This window comes from Leguminivora glycinivorella, chromosome 14 (assembly GCF_023078275.1).
Source record: "Leguminivora glycinivorella isolate SPB_JAAS2020 chromosome 14, LegGlyc_1.1, whole genome shotgun sequence".
NCBI classification, from domain to species: domain Eukaryota; kingdom Metazoa; phylum Arthropoda; class Insecta; order Lepidoptera; family Tortricidae; genus Leguminivora; species Leguminivora glycinivorella.
This window is the reverse complement of record NC_062984.1, coordinates 3,465,353-3,488,317: the sequence shown is the minus strand read 5'-3', so window position 1 is coordinate 3,488,317 and position 22,965 is coordinate 3,465,353. Positions and strand designations below refer to the sequence as shown.

At 37.6% G+C, this 22,965-nt stretch overlaps 1 protein-coding gene across 1 annotated transcript in view; it reads left to right on the top strand.

Moving 5' to 3' along the window:
* LOC125233494 overlaps nt 1-21,550 on the top strand; it is a 58,294-nt gene extending 36,744 nt beyond the window's left edge. Inside the window, exons 16-25 of the mRNA XM_048139532.1 lie at nt 4,958-5,157; nt 6,361-6,524; nt 8,575-8,712; nt 10,068-10,267; nt 12,090-12,225; nt 13,376-13,471; nt 17,109-17,330; nt 18,474-18,574; nt 18,913-19,081; nt 20,882-21,550. Of these exons, the coding sequence (XP_047995489.1) occupies nt 4,958-5,157; nt 6,361-6,524; nt 8,575-8,712; nt 10,068-10,267; nt 12,090-12,225; nt 13,376-13,471; nt 17,109-17,330; nt 18,474-18,574; nt 18,913-19,081; nt 20,882-21,048 (1,593 nt within the window). The 3' untranslated portion in view covers nt 21,049-21,550. The remainder of the gene's footprint in view (nt 1-4,957; nt 5,158-6,360; nt 6,525-8,574; nt 8,713-10,067; nt 10,268-12,089; nt 12,226-13,375; nt 13,472-17,108; nt 17,331-18,473; nt 18,575-18,912; nt 19,082-20,881) is intronic.
* The last annotated feature ends 1,415 nt before the right edge of the window (nt 21,551-22,965 follow it).

Sequence of the window (22,965 nt, the reverse complement as noted above, 5' to 3'; positions counted from 1 at the left end):
CCCACTATGTATGCGGATGAGGTAAACATGTCATGGCTATATAGACATCATAGTTCCTATTACGTATTGAATTTATATACATACATTGGTAGGTACATACTGCACATAGAGCATATAAATCATATAATACTAGAGAATGGACGCACCGCCGATGCACGTGTCGCAGTTATAAATAAGTAATACACAATTATTTTTATTTTTTTTTTATAAACTGGCCAGTGATTGACCTTAGTCGCACCTGATGGAAAGTGACGACAAGGCCGAGGTTGTAGCTCACTGGGAAATTGAGTGACTCCCACGGTAATCTCAAGAAGGCTTGTGTTGTGGGTACTCAGACAACGATATATTATAATATACAAATGCTTAATACATAGAAAACATCCATGACTCAGGAACAAATATCTGCGTTCATCACATAAATAAATGCCCTTACCGGGATTCGAACCCGGGACCGCGGCGTAGCAGGCAGGGTCACTACGCGCTAGGCAAGACCGGTCGCCCAGTTGTTGTTAGTTTCCAGTCGCAGTTATTAGCTTATGACTAGGGTGGATCGAAAAACACTTTTCTGGAATTAGCATTTGTGCAAATTTACAGCTTTTAAATCAACATCTTCAGCCCGCGCATTAGCTTTGAAATTTTTAAAATCTCATACAAAACTGAAAATTCAACTCAGATAAAAAAAAATCGGCAGTATTATGTATATGTTATTCATACATATCATTATAAGAAACTACCAATAGTTGCGAAAATAGCGTCAAAAATCGACAAAGTTCGCCTAGTTTCAGTACATTGGCATAAATATCCGCTAAAATACTGAAAATTGGCGATTGATTGATAACTATTAGGTTTGCTAATTGACAACGTTTCAAAATTTTCAATGTCCCTAAATCGAAAACCATTTCGATATATACGCTTGTAGATCACATAAATCATTTTTTAAATTTTTTTTCCGCATTTTTAGTATAAAAAATCTTAAAAATAGTTTAAAGGGGAAGTGACGTCAAATAGCTGATTTAGAGCTGCCACTATATCAAAAAAATCTTCCAGTTGGGATGTCACTTGAGTTTGACAGTAAAACTTATCACAGTTCGTAGCAAAGATATTAAAAAAATCATGGCTTAGTCTATGATTCAGTTCAGTTCAGTTTTTAAAATTAAATGGCTTCAGTCCATTGGGACTATTTCGCCAGTGTCAAGGTGATATGAGCTAATATTGGTAATTTTTGTACGGTAAGTACGACATTGTACGGTGACTTAGCACTTGTAAATTGATAGCTAGATTTTACAAGAGCACGTGGACTACCGGTCGTTTACGACAAAAAAGAGGCTAAACGCGTTTCGAGAACAATTCTTCATCAGCTTCTCACTACACCATTAGTTTACTGCATAATAAGCTATCAATATTACACTTTAAACAACATTAATGAGTAAAAGAAAAATAAATTATTCACGACCCGAAACCGCTATGATGGCGTCCCAACCGGAAGTCCTAGTCTATGATTCGTAGTCATTCACTAGTGGTTGACAGTGACACTTGACAGTCAGTCATACCGGACTGTTTAAGCTGACTGTTAAAACTTTTTTTTTAGGAATGATTTTGTCGTTTTCTTAGGTGTATGAAACAACACATGTGACGACACGAAGCTGTGTCTTGACGTTTGTAACTTACGCTCTTTCTGCTCGAAGCAGTAATAAAAAGGAAATTTCTCATTAAAATAGCAGTTTTTGGAAAAATAAAAAAAATACGTGTACGTTGTCAATTCCAGAAAAGTGTTTTTTCGATCCACCCTACTGATAACACTACTCGCTGGTTGTTGGCATGTACGGTCACGGACTTTAATTGTTGATTCACTTCTAGCTTTTTTATACTGGACATATCACAGTTAAGCGTAGTTAAGTTATGACGTTCCAGTATAAAATGAGTTAGAAGTGGATCAACAATTAAAGTCCGACACTGTACACAGACATGGAAATAATGCGAGTGTACTGCGCAATGGTCCAATAGGAGCGTCCATCTACAAGTGTGTGGGTTCAAGAACATGATAGGTGTATTCAATACAAATCGCCCGGCATGTCCGGTCTCCTTCCTTCCTATATCTGTGGGTACAGTCAGCCAATTGGAACCCTAGGCCACTGTAGAACTGTCATAGTGACGTTATAAATCAGATTGTAAGAAATCTCTTACTGCTTGTCATTTTGACATGGTTGTAGAGTGGCCTAGGGTTCCAATTGGTTGACTGTACATACTTCCAAAGATGTATTGATTTTATAATTTTATATCTAATCTTTCATTTGTGAAACAATTATTATCTTCAACACTTCGATGGTCCTCAATTGTGCGTTTGTTCAGAAATTTCCTGAATCGCTAAGCTAAACTGTAGACTAAACTAATATTCTTTTCTGGACCCTAAGATCTTCAAACTTTCGAAATAAAAGCGCACTATAGATCCGAAGGGATTCACAGATTACCCAGTTCATCGGACAATCCATGAATTTTTAGTTTTAGTCAGTGTTTAACTGAGAAAAAATACAACCAGTTTTCATGTTCGTTCAACAAGTTTTTTGGTTAAAATAGCGCCTACGTGCTCTTTGGTTCAAACAACAAGCTACTTGTCATTTGAATCGGCAATATATTTGAATCAACAAGTCGATTTTATAAAAACAACCTGACACATATTGGTTTAAACATACGTTTGGCTGATTCAAACGGATAAACCGCAACAAGTCGAACTTGTTAAATTCACAATGCAAATTTCTCTCAGTGAAGTTAAGACAATAATACATAAATATTATAAGACATTCTTACACAGATTGACGGAGTCCCAGGGTAAGCTCAATATGGCTTGTGTTGCAGATACTCAGACAACGATATTTAAAATATACAAATACTTATACATGGATGTTTATCCATGGCAGGAACAAATATCTGTGCTTACACAAATAAATGCCCTTACCGGAATTCGAACCCAGGACCGCGGCGTAGCAGGCAGAGTCACTACGCGCTAGGCCAGACCGGTCGGCTATAAAATCCCAGAAAGTTTAGAAATTCTGAAGGTCGTTTCAAAACCATTTGACAAACCACAGTCAATATTGAAATCTAAATGGGACTCCTACTAGTATATTGCATGTTTATAACTACAGGCAATCCATTCTTTATATTGATTTAGACTAACACGATTTGCACTCATAATTTTAGAACAAAACGGGACTTAATCGCGTAAACACTTAAGTTTCTAAGTGTTTACGCGATTAAGTCCCGTTTTGTTCTAAAATTATGAATCCATTCTTTTCCAAACTACTTAATAGGTCGCGAGAAAACATTGAGTGAGAATATTTGTGCACTAAATTGGTGGTACTATTTTTGATGTTCCAGAAGATTGCAGGTGAATCCTTTCCAAAGTGAGCATTCCATTTTTCCTTTGCTTAAAAATATGCTGCCAATATTGTTAGCCCTCCTTTCAGTCGGTCAGGAGTTGTGTCCCAAAATTGGCAGTCTTGGTCAGGTGAGCTAGAACTCAGACACCATTGGGAATCACTGCTATAATCTATTCTGCGACGCAACTTGACATCCACTTGTGATCAAATTAATGGATATATCTTGCAATAGTCCAACGAAGGCAGAAGTGAGCGGATGTTTTTGTGTTCCATACGTAGTTGTTTATATTGTATTATACGGAAACAATTATACTGACCAAGCTTTGCATATTATTAAGTTATAGTTTGACGAAAACAAGTGAAGTGAGAGACTAGTCGCAATATATACGCAGGGTAAGTAAATCCATTCAGTTTAAGACTTAATGTTTTACGGTTAGTTTATTAGATTTATATCGATCGAGATATGTATACATCAATTTAATTAAATTCAATTCAATCTCTTCAATGAAAAACAACACCTGTTAAAATCCTTCCCAAATTACAACACAACATTAATTTCAAAATATGTTAAAAATAATCATAATAAATACAAAATTTCAAACAACTTCCAATATATAATATTAGATTACATAATTTCAAAGTTAACTTTAAACTCTTTGATACAACATAATTAAGACTGAAGGTCAGTGGCCTATTTCACAATAGTGACACTTCGCCGTCCATTGCCTGTTCCAGTAACAATTTTACTTATCAAACGAGACATAGGCACAGAATGGGGAAGTAGACTGTTCTTAAAATAAAATGTTTTATACCATGCACGAAATAAAGCATCAGATAATTATTAGAAAAACATTGACAGAAGTTATTTTAAAATCGAATTTCTATTTAATAAGTCAGGTAACAATATATAAAGTAACTGAATTGACCATGACGTCACTCAATTCGATTTCATATTAATTCCATATTAGCAAGTCGTTCAAATTCGTTTTGACAGTTCTTAAAAAGAAGCTGATTTGACTAGGAGGCAAGTAGCCTATTGTCAGTGTCAAGTGTCACTGTGGTGAAATACCTAGTCTACAGTCTTCCTATTAAAATTAGTCATAAAATCAGTTGTATTTGACACTTGGAGACACTTAACACCTCCAAATCTTATAATTTTTAGTATTATTATGGAATCGGAGACCTTTTACATCCCTAATTTTATTTTTATTATTAACTACACAGACTCATCTCTGTTATTTGTATTTTGAAGGTTTATAAATGTAATGTTTACCCAGGTCTTGGCTGTTCTATTATCAATACTTATCTGATATTTTTCATGTACAGTCAACCAATTGGAACACTAGGCCACTGTAGAACTATGTCACAGTGACGTTATAAATCAGACTGTAAGAAATCTCTTACTGCTTGTCATTTTGACATGGTTGTAGAGTGGCCTAGGGTTCCAATTGGTTGACTGTACCTATGTACTCGTATATTTCATGTATTGACGTGTAAAAGAGCCTAACCTAACCTTGTGGGCTACTTGCTGAACAAACGTTTGTATTTTGCATTTTGTCTTTTAATCCTTCTTTATCTTCCAGATGATTACCCTCATCTGGGTCGTAGCCATAATAGCAGCAGTGCTCCTGCACTGCCAGCAGAGTTACTCCAGATTCCGCAAATATGGCCTCAAGCATTTACCCCCAGTACCCCTGCTGGGGGATATGGCGAGAGTCTTCTTCCGTCGAGAGCATTTCTTTGACAACGTTAAGAGGATTTACAATTGTTTTCCTGAAGAGAAGTAAGTAGGTAGTAAATACATAAGTAAGAATTTTATATAGATCGTTTATTTACATGAACAAACATATACATACACCGTGTTTTTTTTGTTTGCCGTTAAATTTGACACGTCGTTAGGTTCATTATCAAGAACCATCCTGTATATCACTTTTAGTTAAATTCGCAAAAAAAAAATTTTCATCCTTTTCATACATAATAAATTAATTTATTAGTGTGAGAGACCTTACATTAGAGTACATTCAAGTTAGTGTCAAAGGATTGACAGCACATGTCAAAACAAATAACATTAGGAATTGGTAAAGGCCGTCACACACGTGTTCAGTTATTATCTTCATTTTTTTAATAACTCGATAGCCGGAAAAGTTAAAACGCTTGTTTCTTAGAGAAATTAATTGTATTTGATCTAAAGAACCTTCCCTTAAAGTTAACGGAATTCAATAAAAACATGTTGTATAACCCGACAACCTTCAAATCTAGGGTGAACAGGCATCTTCTGGGCGAGCTCACTCCATCCTAGGCCACGTCTTTGCCTTTGGCTATTCTGTGGCCAAGAGTAAGCCCATTTATAATAATAAAAAAAACTTATAATAAGCAATCTCAATAGTTAGCTTAGATACATATATCTAAAATATACCCTTGAGTCATTACCAAGGATTTGAGCGACATTTCCTCGCTGTACTTGTATCGCAAAAGCTGAGTCGTTGTAAGGATTTTTGTGTCAAATAATCTGTCTCCAGATTTTGTTTTTTTTTTGTTTTTCAACAATCAAGTTTTTCATTTATCATCAGTCAGCAAGGTTATGTCGTTCTGTGCTCACCATACAAATTAAATGCCCTTACTGGGATTTGAACCCAGGTCCATCAGCTTAGCAAGCAGGATCACTAACCACTAGGCTGGACCGGTCGTCACTTATTGTGATGTTGGATGAGTACCCTGGATACAATAGTATTGTGTATTAAGGGCGGAAAGTGACGGATCACAAACAAGAGGCTGTTTACTTTTTTAACTCGAGTTTTTCATAAGACTTGCGAAGTAATAACAACATTTTAAACTAAATGCATTGAAATACCTACGCTGACATTTCGAACATTCTTACGCCATCTTGTAATTGACAGGTCCTGGAAGGCCCCACCCAGGTATTCAGTTTACCGCCCTAGGGCGGTAAAATAGCTCATTAGGTACTAGTATGAAAATTACATTGCAGATTCGTGGGTCACATGGAGTTCATAAGGCCCTTGGTGTTCGTCCGAGACCTTGAGTTGGTGAAGAGGATCACAGTGAAAGACTTCGAGTACTTTCTTGACCACGCTGTTGTTGTTGATAAGAGCGTTGACCCTTTGTTTGGAAGGAACCTTTTTTCTCTGAAAGGTAAGTTAGGGTCTCCTCAAACATCCATCCGACCAAAAATCACTAAGGGCCAGTTGCATCAACCACATTTGACAGACACATCATCGTCACGTAGCAGACGTCTATGGAACTTCCCATACAATAAAATTTAGCGAACGCTTTATCGGTGCCAGACGGTTTGGTGCAACTGGCCCTAAATCGCTTTTTAGTATGAACATGCGTGTAACGCCGTGTCTTGCGTGGGCGACGGTCGCGCGACCGTCGCCGTCGCGTCTCGTACTTCCATATCGATAAGGTTTGATTTCGTATGCGTCGCATCGCCGTCGCGCGACCATCGCGCGACCATCGCCCACGCAATCCACGGCGTAAGGCTGAGTTCAGCGATGACGACGCGTAAGCGTCTTCATATTAACAAGAGATTTTTGGCTACGACAGCTACAGTCGATTCCGCGTCGAAAGGTTTGGGGGAACCCTTAAGCTGGACTTCCGAGCAAAGCGGCTCCGGCGTCACTAACGCAGCGACACTGACGCGGCGACAGAGCGATAGTACTATTTATGCAGTATGTAAATGTATGAACTTACTTCCGAGCGCAGCGTCACTAACGCAGCGACAGTGACGCCGCGTCAGTATCGCCCGGCGATAGCGGCCGTGGTATGCCTGGCATAGCACTGTCGCTCTGTCGCAGCGATAGCACGTAGTTTCTGGATGTTTTTGGCGCAAGATTTTCAAATAATCGGTAATAAAATAATATCAAATTGAGTTTTTCTAATTAACCAGCACAAGTTTCTGAAATATCCATCGTTCACGTCAAAATGAATTATTTTTCAAGGTTTTTATTGTTCAGAGTCTAAATATTATATCCGTAAACACTATAATGATCCTTAGTAAAGGAGCAAAAGTTCATCATCCTAGATTGCTTCATGTCTATATGCCTGGACCTGAATTCTATGGAAAAACAATAGCGACTGTCGCCAGAGTCGCGTCGCTCGGAAGCGAACCTGCGTCTGTTACCGCTGCGACACTGAAGCAGCGGCTCTGACGCTGCGGCCATTGCGATAGAGCCGCTTTGCTCGGAAGTCCACCTTTATAGTCATCCTCTTAAGGTGCTCAGTGTTCTGTTTTGTCTTTCGTCATTCTCATATGGCGTCATTCACATTTCGTCAACTGACAAGTACCCACTCTATGTAGCCTGTCCTATTTAACGTTGCGCCTACATTTGTCCTACTTATAGGACATAAACCACGGTTAGATAAGTACAGATAAGATAAGATAATGATAAATATTATATTTTCAAGAATAAGCAATTATCTAAGGTATATGTATTTTATACAGGTGCACTATACACACTATAGATAGTTAACATTTTTAAAATACATGTAGCCAAGAGGTTAATGATGACTTATTTTTGGACATAAACGTGTAGGTACATAAACGTAAATATAATGAAATAGACGAAAGATATACACATAAGTATACAACATAGGAATTTTAGTCACCTGCCAATTTTACGGGCCTTATAAATAACTAGCTTTTTCCCGCGGGTTTGCCCACGTACTAGGTAATATTATTGAAAAGTTGAACTTTGGACCCCCATTTAACCCCCTTAGGATGTAAATTTTGAAAAATCCTTTCTTAGTGCTTCTTTAAATCTTATAAGGAACCTAAGTGCCAAATTTAGAATCTCTAGGACCAGCGGTTTCGGCTGTGCGTTGATATGTCAGTCAGTCAGTCAGTTTCTTCTTTTATATATATTTAGATAAGAGAATATAGAATAGAGAATGCGAAACGCCGCGAAAGGTAGTCTGGCTCTGTCGCGCTAATACGCAAGAGCAATAAAGATAGATATCTACGAGCGTTTCGTTTCGTGTGCATCTCGTGAGCGTTTGTGCCATTCGGTTACGTAGGGTACGTTTTGGATGGCAGGTACATTTCATAATGGCATGTATATTATACACTACACTACAACAATTTAAATATCTTATATTATTATATACTATGTTTTCGAGACCGAGATGTTTTCAACTAAGCTTAAGAATTTGTACTTGAATACTAAATTGCAACGTAAAATAGGTCAAGAATGGAAAGACATGCGGTCTACCTTGAGCCCGGCCTTCACCAGCTCCAAGATAAAACTGATGGTGCCTTTCATGGAGGAAGCTGGAGAAAATATGACAATTAGACTGAAGAGAGAAATACAAGCATCTGGAAGTAAGTTTAAGGCTCTTACTCGTAGACTGCTCTAGAGATCAAGCTCAGTAAAAGCTGCAATACAGCAATTAGCGTAATTACTGATGTGTCGACGGAAAGTTTCCAAAATTCTGAAATTTTCACATAGGAAAACTTCGGAAATTTTCCATACTCTTTATATACAATTGTATGGATGGAAACTTTCCATTTCAGAATTTGGTAAGCCAAAGATTGATTATACTCGTATCCTTAATAGGCTTGTGTCGTTCACGAACTATGAACTGTTAGGAATAAAATCCCATCAATGACCGAAATGAACTGAATCTTTCCGTGCTCTGAGAATCGGTCTTTGCTCATTTAGTTCAGTACAGGATCGGCGAACGCGAGCAGTTTGGATCGAGAACGAATGTGTGACTGCGCCGACCGAGAGTGAGAGCTACTTAGCAGAGCAACAAAAAAAGTCAAGTTTTCATATTAAACTTCGGTTACTTACAACCTTTCGGCCCGGAATGTTACTATCTGTGGACTATTCGTATCATTTTGACACTATTCGATCCCATTCGTTCTGATCTTTCCGACCGCAACGGTCGCTGGTCTGGCTGAACTAAATGAGCAAAAGACCTAAAAGAGCGAACTAGTTCGTGTGAGCGACTGAACGAGATCGGAGCGCTCCGATCAACGAACGAAACGGCACAAGCCTAATCCTTAAGAATAATGTATTTTTCGCGAGTTGGTACAGTAGCTTGACAGCCACTGGCAGCCGCTGGGCTGGGTGTACACCTCTCGACACCGTTGAGTCCTCACACCGGTGTTGCCCTTGAGCCATCTTGGATCTCGCTTTTTGTGGGGGCCCATCTTATGGGGACGAGTCACCGTCTGCCGGAAATAAAAATGGATACCATTTTATAGTAAGTAAGTAAGTAAGTATAAACACTTTATTGTACATACAGGAAAAGAATACAGCACATAATATTTAAAATAAAAAGTTTCAGTACAAAGGCGAACTTATCCCTTTAAGGGATCTCTTCCAGTTAACCTTTGAGCATTTGAGGGAGAGTTTGAGACGGTAGACATCCACATAATACAAAAACTACAAAATAATAACAATACATTTCTTTAGATATTTAGTTTTTTATTATGCAGTATTTAGTCCATCACTTTCATCCAATAGCCCAGTTCATTTTTAACTCCATTAACTGTCAAATAGTCCTTACACACTGGCGGACGCTGCCTCAGCGTGTGTCCCATGATACAGGCAAGGGCCACATCCGCTCGGTGTACCCCTTACATTTCATTAGAGCGCCACGCCTCCATAAGGTCCGGAACACAATTGTTCCGTGACGGGAAAGACATGACTGTGTCTTTTATGCTTACAGAAGACTACGTCGATGTAGAATTCAAAGACGTTTGCAACCGCTACGCCAACGATGTCATCGCGTCTTGCGCCTTCGGTCTGAAAGTAGATTCGCAGAACAACGAGACTGAATTCTACAGGATGGGGAAGGTGGCTGCGCAGTTAAACTTCGTGCAGATGATGAAGTTCTTGGGGTACCAGTGTATCCCTACTGTTATGAAGGTATGTAGTTACCTTTTTTTTACAAGCTTTTATTCAACTTGCCTTTTTAGTACGCTTGTTTGGGGGAAAATGTAAAAGCTAAAGACCCTTTTCCCGATTTCCGATTGAGCTGAAATTTTGCACACATATGTACTCGTAAATCACGTGACAATGCAATATGATCTCATGATGGAGCAGAAATGTGGTCAGAATAGGAATTCTGTTATAAAATGCTGTGTCCCCGTCGAGAAAGGGGTTTTTAGAAACGTCTCGGAGAGCAGTAGATGACTGTTGAAAGAAAGGTACATTCGGTGATAAAACCGTGTCAAAAATGAAAATTTTCAAAAAAACTATTTTTTCCTAGTTTCGTTGAAGTGTTAGTGCATGTTTTTTTTTGCATATATTTCTAGATAAATCTACCATTTCGAGTCCAATTAAATGTCACGTAACGTACAATTTTTAATGTTTCGTCAACTTACAAACTTACATCTAACGCGCACCGTGCTTTTATAGTGTCGCGACGGGGGAAACCGCGGCGCTTCAGTCTTCATTCCTATTGGTCCGGCAGGTCGAGGCTCTGGCCGCTGCTCATTGGATCAGCGGGGTGACCGGAGGTTGGCTATCCTGTCTGTGTTGCCAGTCAGGGCGTTAACACGTAAAATGTTTAATGTTTTCGTGGACCTACAAAAATTGACGCGCAAAAGCTGTGAGTAGGAACGAACTAACCTGAGACGTTTCGACAGAGTTCGTTTGGCACGTGAAATTAGATTTTTTTTTATAAACTGGCCAGTGATTGACCTTAGTCGCACCTGATGGAAAGTGACGACAAGATGTGTTCGTTTTATCTGTGGCATATGTTTGTGATTAGGTTGAGGGTATAAAATGGGTAAATTGAATGTAATAATGGGGTCAAAAAATATTAAATCATCAAAACAAAAATGCCGTGGGTATAATGGCTTGTCAAAAAAGGACAAAAAAGACTTAAATCTTTTAAGTAGGTACTTGTGACTCGTGAGGAAACCGGACTAATTCCAATAAGGCCTAGTTACCCTTCGGGTTGGAAGGTCAGATGGCAGTCGCTTTCGTAAAACTAGTGCGTACGCCAAATCTTGGAACTAGTTTCAATGCGGACCCCAGGCTCCCGTGAGCCGTGGTACATGCTGGGATAACGCAAGGAGGATGATGACTTGCGACTCAGAAAACAAAGGAATTTGAAGAGAAATGTCAATTTGTATCGTATGTAGTGTCCAAAGAATTGACCTTTAGCTAAATCTGTATGACCGACCTACGATTGTTGAAGTGCACTAGTACAATGCACTAATGCACTTGAAAATAATAGTCAATTAACCTTATCAACAATATAAGGAGCTGGGCCAATGTCAGAATGATTTGATTAAGCTTTAGATTCATATGTTTAAGGATTTTTTTAGATCTTTTTGAGAGGATCTTAAAAGTATAACATAAAGATCTGAAATTGAGGCACATTGAATAGATGGCGCTACCTACTGCCATCGGTGTACGGAACACCGACCTACATAATGTGTCGCAAATCCATAATAAAATCTTTAACAGTGACAGCAGGTAATTATACTAACGCCATCTAGCGTGTTGTAATATTGGTTTGGATTTTTATTGATTTTGTTTTTCTAACGGGCATCAGCGGTCAAACCAGCCTAATATCACGGTTAAGGATATATTAAAAAACAGTGCAAAACTACAACGAAAAATTCGCAAGTAGGGTACCTAGAGCCCAATGCTCACAGCGATTTTTGGACCGAAATCCATAAAATGCCCGTTCATTTACTAGCAGAAACAATTCAGATAATATAATGTATTATTTTAGTGGTTGAAAACAACAATCTTCACGCCATCGACTCAGAGCTTCTTTAGGCAGCTGGTCACACAGACGATGAGGGAGCGGGAGACACAAAACATCACTCGACCGGATATGCTACATCTACTGATGGAAGTTAAAAAAGGTAAAACTTAAGAAAACAACAAATGAATTATACAAATAAAACTAAAATGTGCTATGTTGTTATGTTTACTCAGTAGATTATTTAGGATATTATTTATTAATTACGAATGAATGTGGAAGAAAGTAACGGGAGAGAAAAACCGAGGAAGAGATGGATGAACTGTGTGAGACATGATATGAAACAAACGCTCTCGACTATTTCCTCCCTGGTTTTTGAAGATAGAGCAATGATTCTTTCAACACAGATTGTTATTAATTTTATCTGTGTCAGACCGTTTTGATTTTTTTGATATTCTGCTTTTTAAAGATTTTAGAGCCAATAAAAATTTCCAAAAACGGCCTTTTTCATTGTGGCGCAAAAAAAGGTATGATACTCAAGATTTGTAACAATCAACCAAAAAAGCTAAACAGTCCGACATAGATTATTTCATTGTTATTCAGATTCTCAAATTTAGTTCCGATTGATTAAGTTTTGAAGGAGGAAAGAGTCGAGAGCGGAACCTCAATTTTAATTTTTTTTTTTGTAATATCTTTTGTCTGAGTTGTTCTTAATGGACAATTTTTTTTCGATAAATCTAGTTAATAACACTTGTACATTTAACTAAAATTCCCAAGTTGAAAGGGGGGCACCTTTCCATTTTAGCATTTTCGCTACCGTATCCTCTTAATGATGAGATGACGGGTGATGGAGATGTATGGAAGAGGAAGACACACGTACCGACACTAATTGACTGAGATAAGGGCAAGAGGATATTATTTATAGGTAAACAACATATCATTCAATAACCACAAAATTAAAATTTTGAAAAAACCCCCGACACGGTGGACCAATTTTCAAAAAACATGGCTTAGAACACTCCCGACCGACTAACTCAGCTTTCAAACAAAAAAAAACTAAATATAAATCGGTTCATCCGTTCGTGGGCTACGATGCCACAGACAGACACACACACAGACAGATAGACACGTCAATCTTATAACACCCCGTCGTTTTTGCATCGGGGGTTAAAAATGGAATGATAACAATTGATAAAGCTTTAGGTAGATAATAGACGGTCTTATCGATAAAATAAATCAGATTTTTCTTCTAAACAAAAGAAACAGAATCAGAAATAGGATTAAATGGGTTAAAAATACCGTCACTTTCGCAGGAAATCTTAAACATGAAGAAGATAACACTGCCAGTGACGCTGGATTTGCGACAGTGGAAGAATCTAACGTGGGAAAGGCAGCAACGGCAAAAACAGGTATTTACCTAATTATTCATATTAAACAGGTATTCGCTGAGCTTTGTAGCATAGCGAAATAAGTAAAGGGAGAGTTTTACTTCCGTACATCAGTAAATACAAGTTATTTGTAGTGACATCTAGCGTCATTCACGCGTCACTCATGAAAATGAAAATGAAAATGAAATATTTATTTTTCAAGTAGACATATTACAATGCGCATATGAACGTCAAATAAAGCTACGCCGGCTCTAACCCTACGCCTCAGCCTCGAGAAGATTTCAGTCCCCCCTCAGTTGGGAGGGGGGTATCCACTATGGGACCGGCAAGAAACTCGGCGGGCAACTTCTTTTCAAAACATTACATCTTATAACTAACATGCATTAAATAACAAGATACAATTTAACATGCAAAAGTATTCATCAAAGAATATGAACAGACTAGGTACTCTATGGAAATTAATTTCAATAAATTATATTATTGCTTAATAATACGTCGTTCTTCTTCAGAGAAAACATATCAAATTGTCACAGAAGAAAAAGATAATATGAATCTCAATATCATTAAATATGTAATTTACCTACACAACATAAAATATAAAATATTTGATGTGCTTTCTTATCTGAACTGTGTCCTCTATACATAATACAATTATTTTAATTGCTATTCGTTTTTTGTAGTTTCTGGTTCGGGCCATGCATGTTTGTCTGTCAAATAGTCCTCGACTCTGTAATAAGCCTTTAACATCAATGATTTTTTTAAGTAGTTCTTAAGAGCTGGGAGGGGTAATCTCAAAGCAGTGTCAGGTAACTTATTATAAAAATGAATGCATTGCCCAACAAATGACTTCTGTACTTTACGGACACGAAACTTCTTTATGGCAAGCTTATTTTTGTTTCTAGTGTTATAATTATGGATATCAGAATTCTTAGTGAAACAGTCTAAATTCTTAACAACATAAATTTTATTATACTATCATAAATGTATTGGGAAGCTACAGTTAAGATATTAATTTCTTTGAAGAGTTCTCTTACTGATTCACGTGTTCCTAAGTTGTAAATAGAACGAATGGCTCTCTTTTGTAATACAAAGATAGTCTGTATGTCAGCTGCTTTGCCCCAAACCAGAATACCGTATGACATTACACTGTGAAAATAACTATGATACACTAGGCGAGCTGTCTCAACATTAGTCAGTTGCCTGATTCTCCTAACGGCGTATGCGGCTGAACTTAATTTGCTTGCTAGTTTCCTTATATGAGGACTCCATTGTAGATTTTTGTCCAATGTTAAACCAAGGAACAGTGCTGTATCTACCATCTCTAAGCATTCATCATTCAAAAGTATTTTTGTATCGATTGGTTTAACATTCGGCAGAGAAAATCGAATACATTTGGTTTTCTTAGAATTAAGAAGTAAATTGTTGACAGTAAACCACTGCAGTACATCAGCTATGCGTCATGCGTCAAATAGCGTAAAATAAAATTATCAGTACTGCTACTTGTCAATAGAAGTCACGACGAACCAAAAGTCTAATGCTCAACAATTTTTAGCTAATATTATAATAGCATTAATCAGTACTCTGTTTTCAATTCCTTCTGCTTGTAATATAAGTTATTAAAGTTTATTAAAATATTACATTTTTGACAGACGCAACATTTTAACTATAAAACTCCCGTGAGACTCATACATATTTAAAAATATTTTAAGTGGTTACTCAGGTATTAAGTCGATATAGCGTTCGACATGTTCGGACATGTTGCCCGTCCGCAGTATGCGTCGCGCTCTCGACATGTAAAGGCGGGGTCGCTACTCTTGAGAAAAGTTCTCGAAATTGGACCGAAACATGTCGAACGCTATATCGACTTAATGCGTGAGTAACCCGCTTAAAATATTTTTAAAGACGCAACATTGTTGGCACCTAGTGTTGAGTAATGGTACTGATAATTAACGCTATCATTTGACGCGTGAATGACGCTAGATGTCACTACAAATAACTTGCATTTACTGATACTGATGTATGGTGTTACAATTCTTCATTTACTTATTCCTCAAGGCTTTGTAATAAGCTTCACGGCTTAGTATTACCAAAGACCTATATTAACTTCGTAAAGACTGATAAAGTCTAAGAAAAAAACGTACCCCAAAACCATACAGAAAGAGGTACGGTGAGCTAGATGGCGATACACCTTTGGGGTACGCTCGGCTAGATGGCGCTAATATTAATATTTGACATTTTAAAACATATCAAGCTTAGAATATGGGCCAAATTGTCAAAACTGAGGTTCAAAAGTTTTAAGCTTGTGTCGAGAGACGGCAGTCTATGCACTGTGATTACACATTTTACTTTGACAGTCATTCTCTATAATACTCGATCCTCTTTGGTATTACTCATTGACAGATCCATAACATTACTAAACTTGAAAGTATTTGTGACAATCAGCGCCACTGCTTTATGCGTATTACCAATACCAACCTAAGAAGAAAGAGACTTCAGTAAAATAAATATAAATAAATATTGACTCCTTACACATATCAACTTAGCTCCTAACTAAGGAAAGCTTGTACTAAAAGTGTTAGGCGATGGTATACATACTTAAATAGATAAATACATACTTATATACATAGAAAACATCCATGACTCGTGAACAAATATCTGTGCTCATCACTCAAATAAATGCCCTTACTGGGATTTGAACCCAGGACCGCGGCTTAGCAGGCAGGGTCACTACCGACTGAGCCAGACCGACGAAGACGAATTTTACATTACAGTACAACAAAGTAATTATGCTACTCTAGGAGACTTTTTGAATTCTCTTTAGAAAAAATCTACTAACAAGAGATATCGATTGAGTAAATAGATTTGTAATCTATGTTTAATTTTCTGGTTTGTAAATATAATCTTCGCTCGCGTTAGAAAGAGACAAAAAGTAGCCTAATAGTATGTCACTCACCATCCCTTCAACTATCTCCACTTAAAAGACGGACAAACAAACAGACACACACACTTTCCCATTTATAATATTAGTATGGATACATAGGTCTAATATATATACATACACGGTGTTTTTTTTGTTTTCCGTTAAATTCGACACGCAGTTAGATTTAGAGTTAGATCATCAGAAACCACCCTGTATATCGCTTTTCGTTAAATGCGAAAAAAAAATGTTTCTTCCTTTCCATACATAATAAATGAATTAATTAGTGTGGGAGGACCTTAATCATAACATTAAAGTCAGTGTCAAGTCAAGCACGGCAAATGTCAAAACAAATACCATAAGGAAGTGGTAAGGGATGCCACACACGTGTTCAGTAATTCGTTTTTTTTTTAAATAAATCGATAACCGTAAGAGTTAGGACGCTAGTTTCTTAGAGACATAATTATTACTAATATTATAAATGGGAAAGTGTGTGTGTCTGTTTGTTTGTCCGTCCTTCACGGCAAAACGGAGCGACGAATTGTCGTGATTTTTTAAGTGGAGATAGTTGAAGGGATGGAGAGTGACATAGGCTACTTTTGTCTCTTTCTAACGCGAGCGAAGCCGCGGGTAGAAGCTAGTTTAACATAAAGAACCTTTCCATAAAGTTAACGGAATTCAATAAAAACAGGGTGTATATATGCAAGTGTACATAAATCTCTATGACTATTTCCCTTCTAGTCTGGACTGACGATGATCTGACCGCCCAGGCAGTCATCTTCTTCGTAGCTGGCTTCGAAAGCGTTGCCCAAGCCATGGCCTTCCTGGTTTGTGAGATGGCTCTCAACCCTGAAGCCCAGGATAAACTGTATCAAGAGATTGTGGAGAATGAGAAGAAAAATGGCGGCAAGTTTAACTACACGTCGGTGCAAGAGATGGCCTATTTAGATATGGTCGTTTCAGGTAATCATCATCATCATCATCATCAGCCTATCGCAGTCCACTGCTGGACATAGGCCTCCCCAATTTCACGCCACCGTTTCCGATCTTCGGCTGCTCGCATCCAGCTGCTGCCAGCCGTCCCGCGCAAATCGTCGCTCCAAGCGTAGTGTACGACGGCCTCAGGCAGGTAATCATAATGATGTCTATTTAGTACCTAGTATCACTAGTAGCAAAAAATAGTTAGGTACATAGGTACCTTATAAATATAAGGTATCTCAAAATAGTACATTACGATACAAGTGCGTAAAAAAGGAAGTTCGAAACGAGTGACGATAAATTAAAACACGACCGAAGGGAGTGTTTTAAATCGACACGAGTTACGAATTTCCTTTTTACACGTGTATCGTACGACGTTTTTCAGTACAGATGGACCTCCGAAGTTTCGACCTGACATATAATGAACCACTTCTCGCGCTAGTGCGTAAAATAAACATCATCTGTACTGAAAAACACGTTACATCTCTACTCTAGTTTAAAACCTTGTATACACGAGCGATGTATCAAAGTTATTTTCAAAACCCATGTATTAAAGTTGTTTTTCCCTGATGTTGCTTATGTCCATGGGCGGCGATGACTGCTTCCCATCAGGCGGCTCGCCTGCTCGTTTGCTGCCTTTTCATAAAAAAAAAAGTAGCTATGCCTCCGTGATATCGGTCTAGGTGCAGTAAGTATCGTCTTCTAGAATTCTTGAAAGACGCGAATCATAAATGTAAAACGTAAAAAAATAATTAACGAGATTTTGTACCTCTAATATAAATAAGTACTTACAACTTTCTTTTCATTTTCGTTCCTAAATTTTCGAAAATTACTATGTTTTTTTTATTTTCATATTCAACAACTACAACAAACAACAACATACAGATGTAGTGCGAAAAGCTTTTCCTTCGTATTTTTCCGGAAATGTTCGTATTTGTCATGCTAGTTCTGACAGTGGCAGTTCGTCTTGTACTGAAACTGCCTGAAATACCAAGACACGTTCGTATGTTTCCGTAAAAATACGAAAAAAAATCTTTTCGCACTACGTTTGTACCTGGCTGTTAATTTATAGCGTTGCCATGATGAACACGATGGATTGTATACAAACCTTAAAAAATTACCTTCCAGAATTATTAAGAAAGTGGACCCCAGGAGGTGCTATTGACAGGATATGCACGAAAGACTACAATCTTGGGAGACCGAATGATAAAGCTACTCAGGATTACATAGTAAGAAGACATTTTCTACCTATATTATGAAAGTAAATGGTGAGATGACGAAAGAGAGCTACTCGTATGAAAGAGGAAGACATGCTGCGTCAAGTGAACGAGATCCCGCCAGTGCAGCACGGGGCTATACTGGCAGGATCGCCATGTAAGGAGGAGCGTTGATAGTTGATCTGTTGTATTACTGTAATATGATCCTTGATCTACGGAATATATAGAGAGATTAGGTGAAGGTGTGTGTTAACAGTGCACAATGCAGGGATCGAATGATCAATGATGATTATGTAAATCAGTTGAAAAACCGCAACCAGCAAACATGTAATAAACAATGCTTCCGACAGATCCGTAAAGGAGAAGGCGTGAAGATTCCCACAAGCGCCTTCCATTTCGACCCTGAGTACTTCCCTGAGCCTGATAAGTTTGACCCGGAGCGTTTTTCACCGGAGAACCGACACAAGATCCATCCTTTCTCTTTTAACCCTTTTGGGTGCGGCCCAAGGAATTGTATAGGTAAGTTAATTCAAACTCCTACTACTCGTAATTCGAACTCCTTCTGTAATCGTTCCCTCAAAGCTGAGGATCATGACATCATGTCATTCTGTTGAGACCATATGGGAATAAGTAAAGGAAGAGTTTGTAACTCCATACATCAGTAAATGCAAGTTATTTGTAGTGACATCTAGCGTCATTCACGCGTCAATCACACGTCAACTAGCGTTAATTATCAGCAGTGATCGGAACTCTGGGAGCACAACTTTAACAAAACCTTAGATTTGACATAAATTTAAAATAAAACCAAGATTATTATTATCATATCAATGTGAAATTTGATTACATGCCTGAATCCAAGATTTCTAATACATTACTAATACTAGGATAGGAAAGGATACTAGGATATTAATATTTTAATGGCACTAAGTACTCTAAAATGTCTACTTAGCAAGTTTTGTTAAAGTTTTGCTCCCATAGTTCCGATCACTGATTATCAGTATTACTACTCGATGCCAACAATGTTGCGTCTGCCAAAAATGTACCTACACTGAGAGAAATTTGCATTGTGAATTTAACAAGTTCGACTTGTTGCGGTTTATCCATTTGAATCAGCCAAACATATGTTTAAAACAATATGTGTCAGGTTGTTTTTATAAAATTTACTTGTTGATTCAAATATATTGCCGATTCAAATTACAAGTAGCTTGTTGTTTGAACCAAAGAGCACGTAGGCGCTATTTTAACCAAAAAACTTGTTGAACGAACATGAAAACTGGTTGTATTTTCTCTCAGTGTAATATTAAAACAGTTTACAACTTATATTACAAGCAGAAGGAATTGAAAACAGAGTACTGGTTAATAATATTAATACTATTGTAATATTAGCTAATAATTGTTGAGCATTAGACTTTTTGATCGTCGCGACCTCTATTGACAAATAGCAGTACTGATCATTTACGCTATTTGACGCGTGATTGACGCGTGAATGACGCTAGATGTCACTACAAATAACTTGCATTTACTGATGTATGGAGTTACAAATTAAAAAAACTCTAACTTATTCCTCTATGCTCCATAGGCATCTGTTCCTCGCCAAGCGCATGACCTCGTGCAGTTTTAGGTAATTGCACGGATGGAGTAATTTTAACACACCATACCATTTATACATTTTGACCTTATTTAATCGGTTGGCAAACATTACGCCCCATGTCGCTGGTAAACAAGCATACGGCTTGATAATAAGTAGTCACTGTAGACTATTCATGATCACGAAATTTTCTAATAACTAAACATTTTCTGTAATGATTTAATGAAAATCAAAAATTGTTCTTTGTACTTTAAAAACCGGACCCAGAAAAATCATTTCCCCTTCCAGGATCCCTTAGATTCATGCTCAGCTTTGAAGGTCTGCCTGATGTACCAATATGTTTTTTCCCCTCACTAGCTCGGAAACACGCGTTTTGTCCTTTAATACCAGCGGGTAAAAACGCATTTTATCCACTAGTGGATAAAGTAATTTGACCTTGAATATAGTAATTTTTTCTGCTTTAAAATTGATAAAAGTGAGTGAATCTAGTGATTACGATGATTTACCACTTGTGGAACTACTGGAAGCAGTGATAAACGCGTTTTTTGCGTTGTACTTTCCTCGCTACAGTGAGGGGAAAAGGTTTGTGTTACACTCGAGTGCAAATGTATTTCACTTCTTGTGTGTTTAAAATACAACTTTGCACCCTTGTATAACAAATAACTATTTGTGGTTTTCCAAATAAATACTTTTCCACTTTTTTAAACAATTTGGTGATCTTTGCTCTTCAGCTTCCAGATTCGCTCTCTGCGAGGTAAAGGTGCTGATTTACCAGGTGCTGAAACACATGGAGGTGTCACCATGCGAGAAAACCGTTATACCAATAAAGCTGGACAATTCCTCCTTCAACATGATCATAAAGGGGGGGCACTGGATTCGGGTGAAGGCTAGGGAATGATTATTGCCAATGTTTAATTAAACATAAATACCGGCGAGTCAAGACTTACTAATTAGAACCAACTAGCTTTTGCCCGCGGCTTCGCTCGCGTTAGAAAGAGACAAAAAGTAGCCTATGTCACTATCCATCCCTTCAATTACCTCCACTTAAAAAATCACGTCAATTCGTCGCTCCGTTTTGCCGTGAAAGACGGACAAACAAACAGACACACACACTTTCCCATTTATAATATTAAGTATGGATGATTATGATGCAATAATTTTGTATACCAAGAATAGATATGTTAACCTATTTTGGTTATGCGTAAGCGGTCGACTTCATTCGGAAATATTTCTTTTGTTAATTTTACTTTATAATTAAGATTATTAAGAAGTTATTTAAGATGTCTTGTTATTGTTACTAACAAACTATGGACACATGTTAGCAACACGTTAGTCTGAAATAAACGTATTTTTTTTATTTTATTAGAGGTTTAATATATACACGTTAAACTTTCGTGAGACATATTCAAATAATTAATTGAAATACTCACGTACTCACGTTGTACTCACGTTATTATATCGCTATTGCTGCGACATGTTTCGGGCCAATTCGGAGGCCCCTCTTCAGGCGTATAGGAGTTCACGCGACGGCTACACTCCTATACGCCTGAAGAGGGGCCTCCGAATTGGCCCGAAACATGTCGCAGCAATAGCGATATAATAACGTGAGTACAACCGTATTTCAATTAATTAGGTTTAATATATTTGTATATTTCAGTAATAGACATTAATCTTTTTTTTTATTCAAGAACAAACAGTCATACGATATACATATGTAAACTTAGCTATATAGTCAAATTTTAATTAATTATAGACCTATACTTCTCCAAATTACAAAAATCGAGTTACAATAAGAGACATATTCAAATATTTAATGAAACCATGGTTGTACTCACGTTATTATATCGCTACTGTTGCAACATACTTCGACCCAATTTTGGAGCCCCTCTTCAGGCATATAGGAGGTTACCGTAGTTTCATTATAGTATTTTATGCAACAGGCGTTTAAAGGAGGTCAAAAAGACGAGTGGCGTTGGTAACAATTTGAGGCGAAGCTGAAAATTGTTATTAAGACGCCACGAGTATTTTTTGGCTCAGTTAAACACCGTTGCATACAATACTTTTTCTATGACCATGCACTTAGTTTTTAATAGTTTTCTTGAATAACTTTCGTGAAATTCACACTATTTCCTGTATTTCGACGCAAAGGTTTGCACAGTCAGCTCAGCTGCCAAAAACCTTCCCGCGCACGCGCGTAGTATCGTAATGACAATGCGTTGCCATGGTTACAAAGCCAAACAATGCGTTTTCAGTTTTTTCGATACTGCACGCATGCGCGGAAAGCCGGCGGACGCAGGCTTTGCAGAATAGACTTTTATGTAGGGTTTTAAAGATCTATGCACGACCCTATAAATGACGAATAACAGTTCGGGAGTAGAAAAAATATTTTTCACCACACCAACTGTTAAAGGCTTACTTTGCTATTCGAAAACAGATAGCAAAATTGCATTTTATCCACAAGAGTGCAAAGTAATTTCATACAAATTTTTTACTTGATGTCTTAAGACCCCTTACTCCTTAGAGCGCTCATCAATTTCACGAAACGGCCATCGATAGATGGCGTTGGCGCTCGGTACGCGAGCACCGGCAACTCAACGCGCGTTTCAACGCAGACACGAATAATCTTGATAGTTTTGAATTAAATTGCTAATAACATAATTTTCAATTTTATATGGGGACTCTTTATTTAATTTCATATTCATGGTATGGTAGTAGTAAATAAGGTATATGAATGTAGTAAAAGTATAGTATTAGTCTACATGTACATATGTATATAAATTCAGTTTTCCTAATTGATTGATTCAACAACCAACAC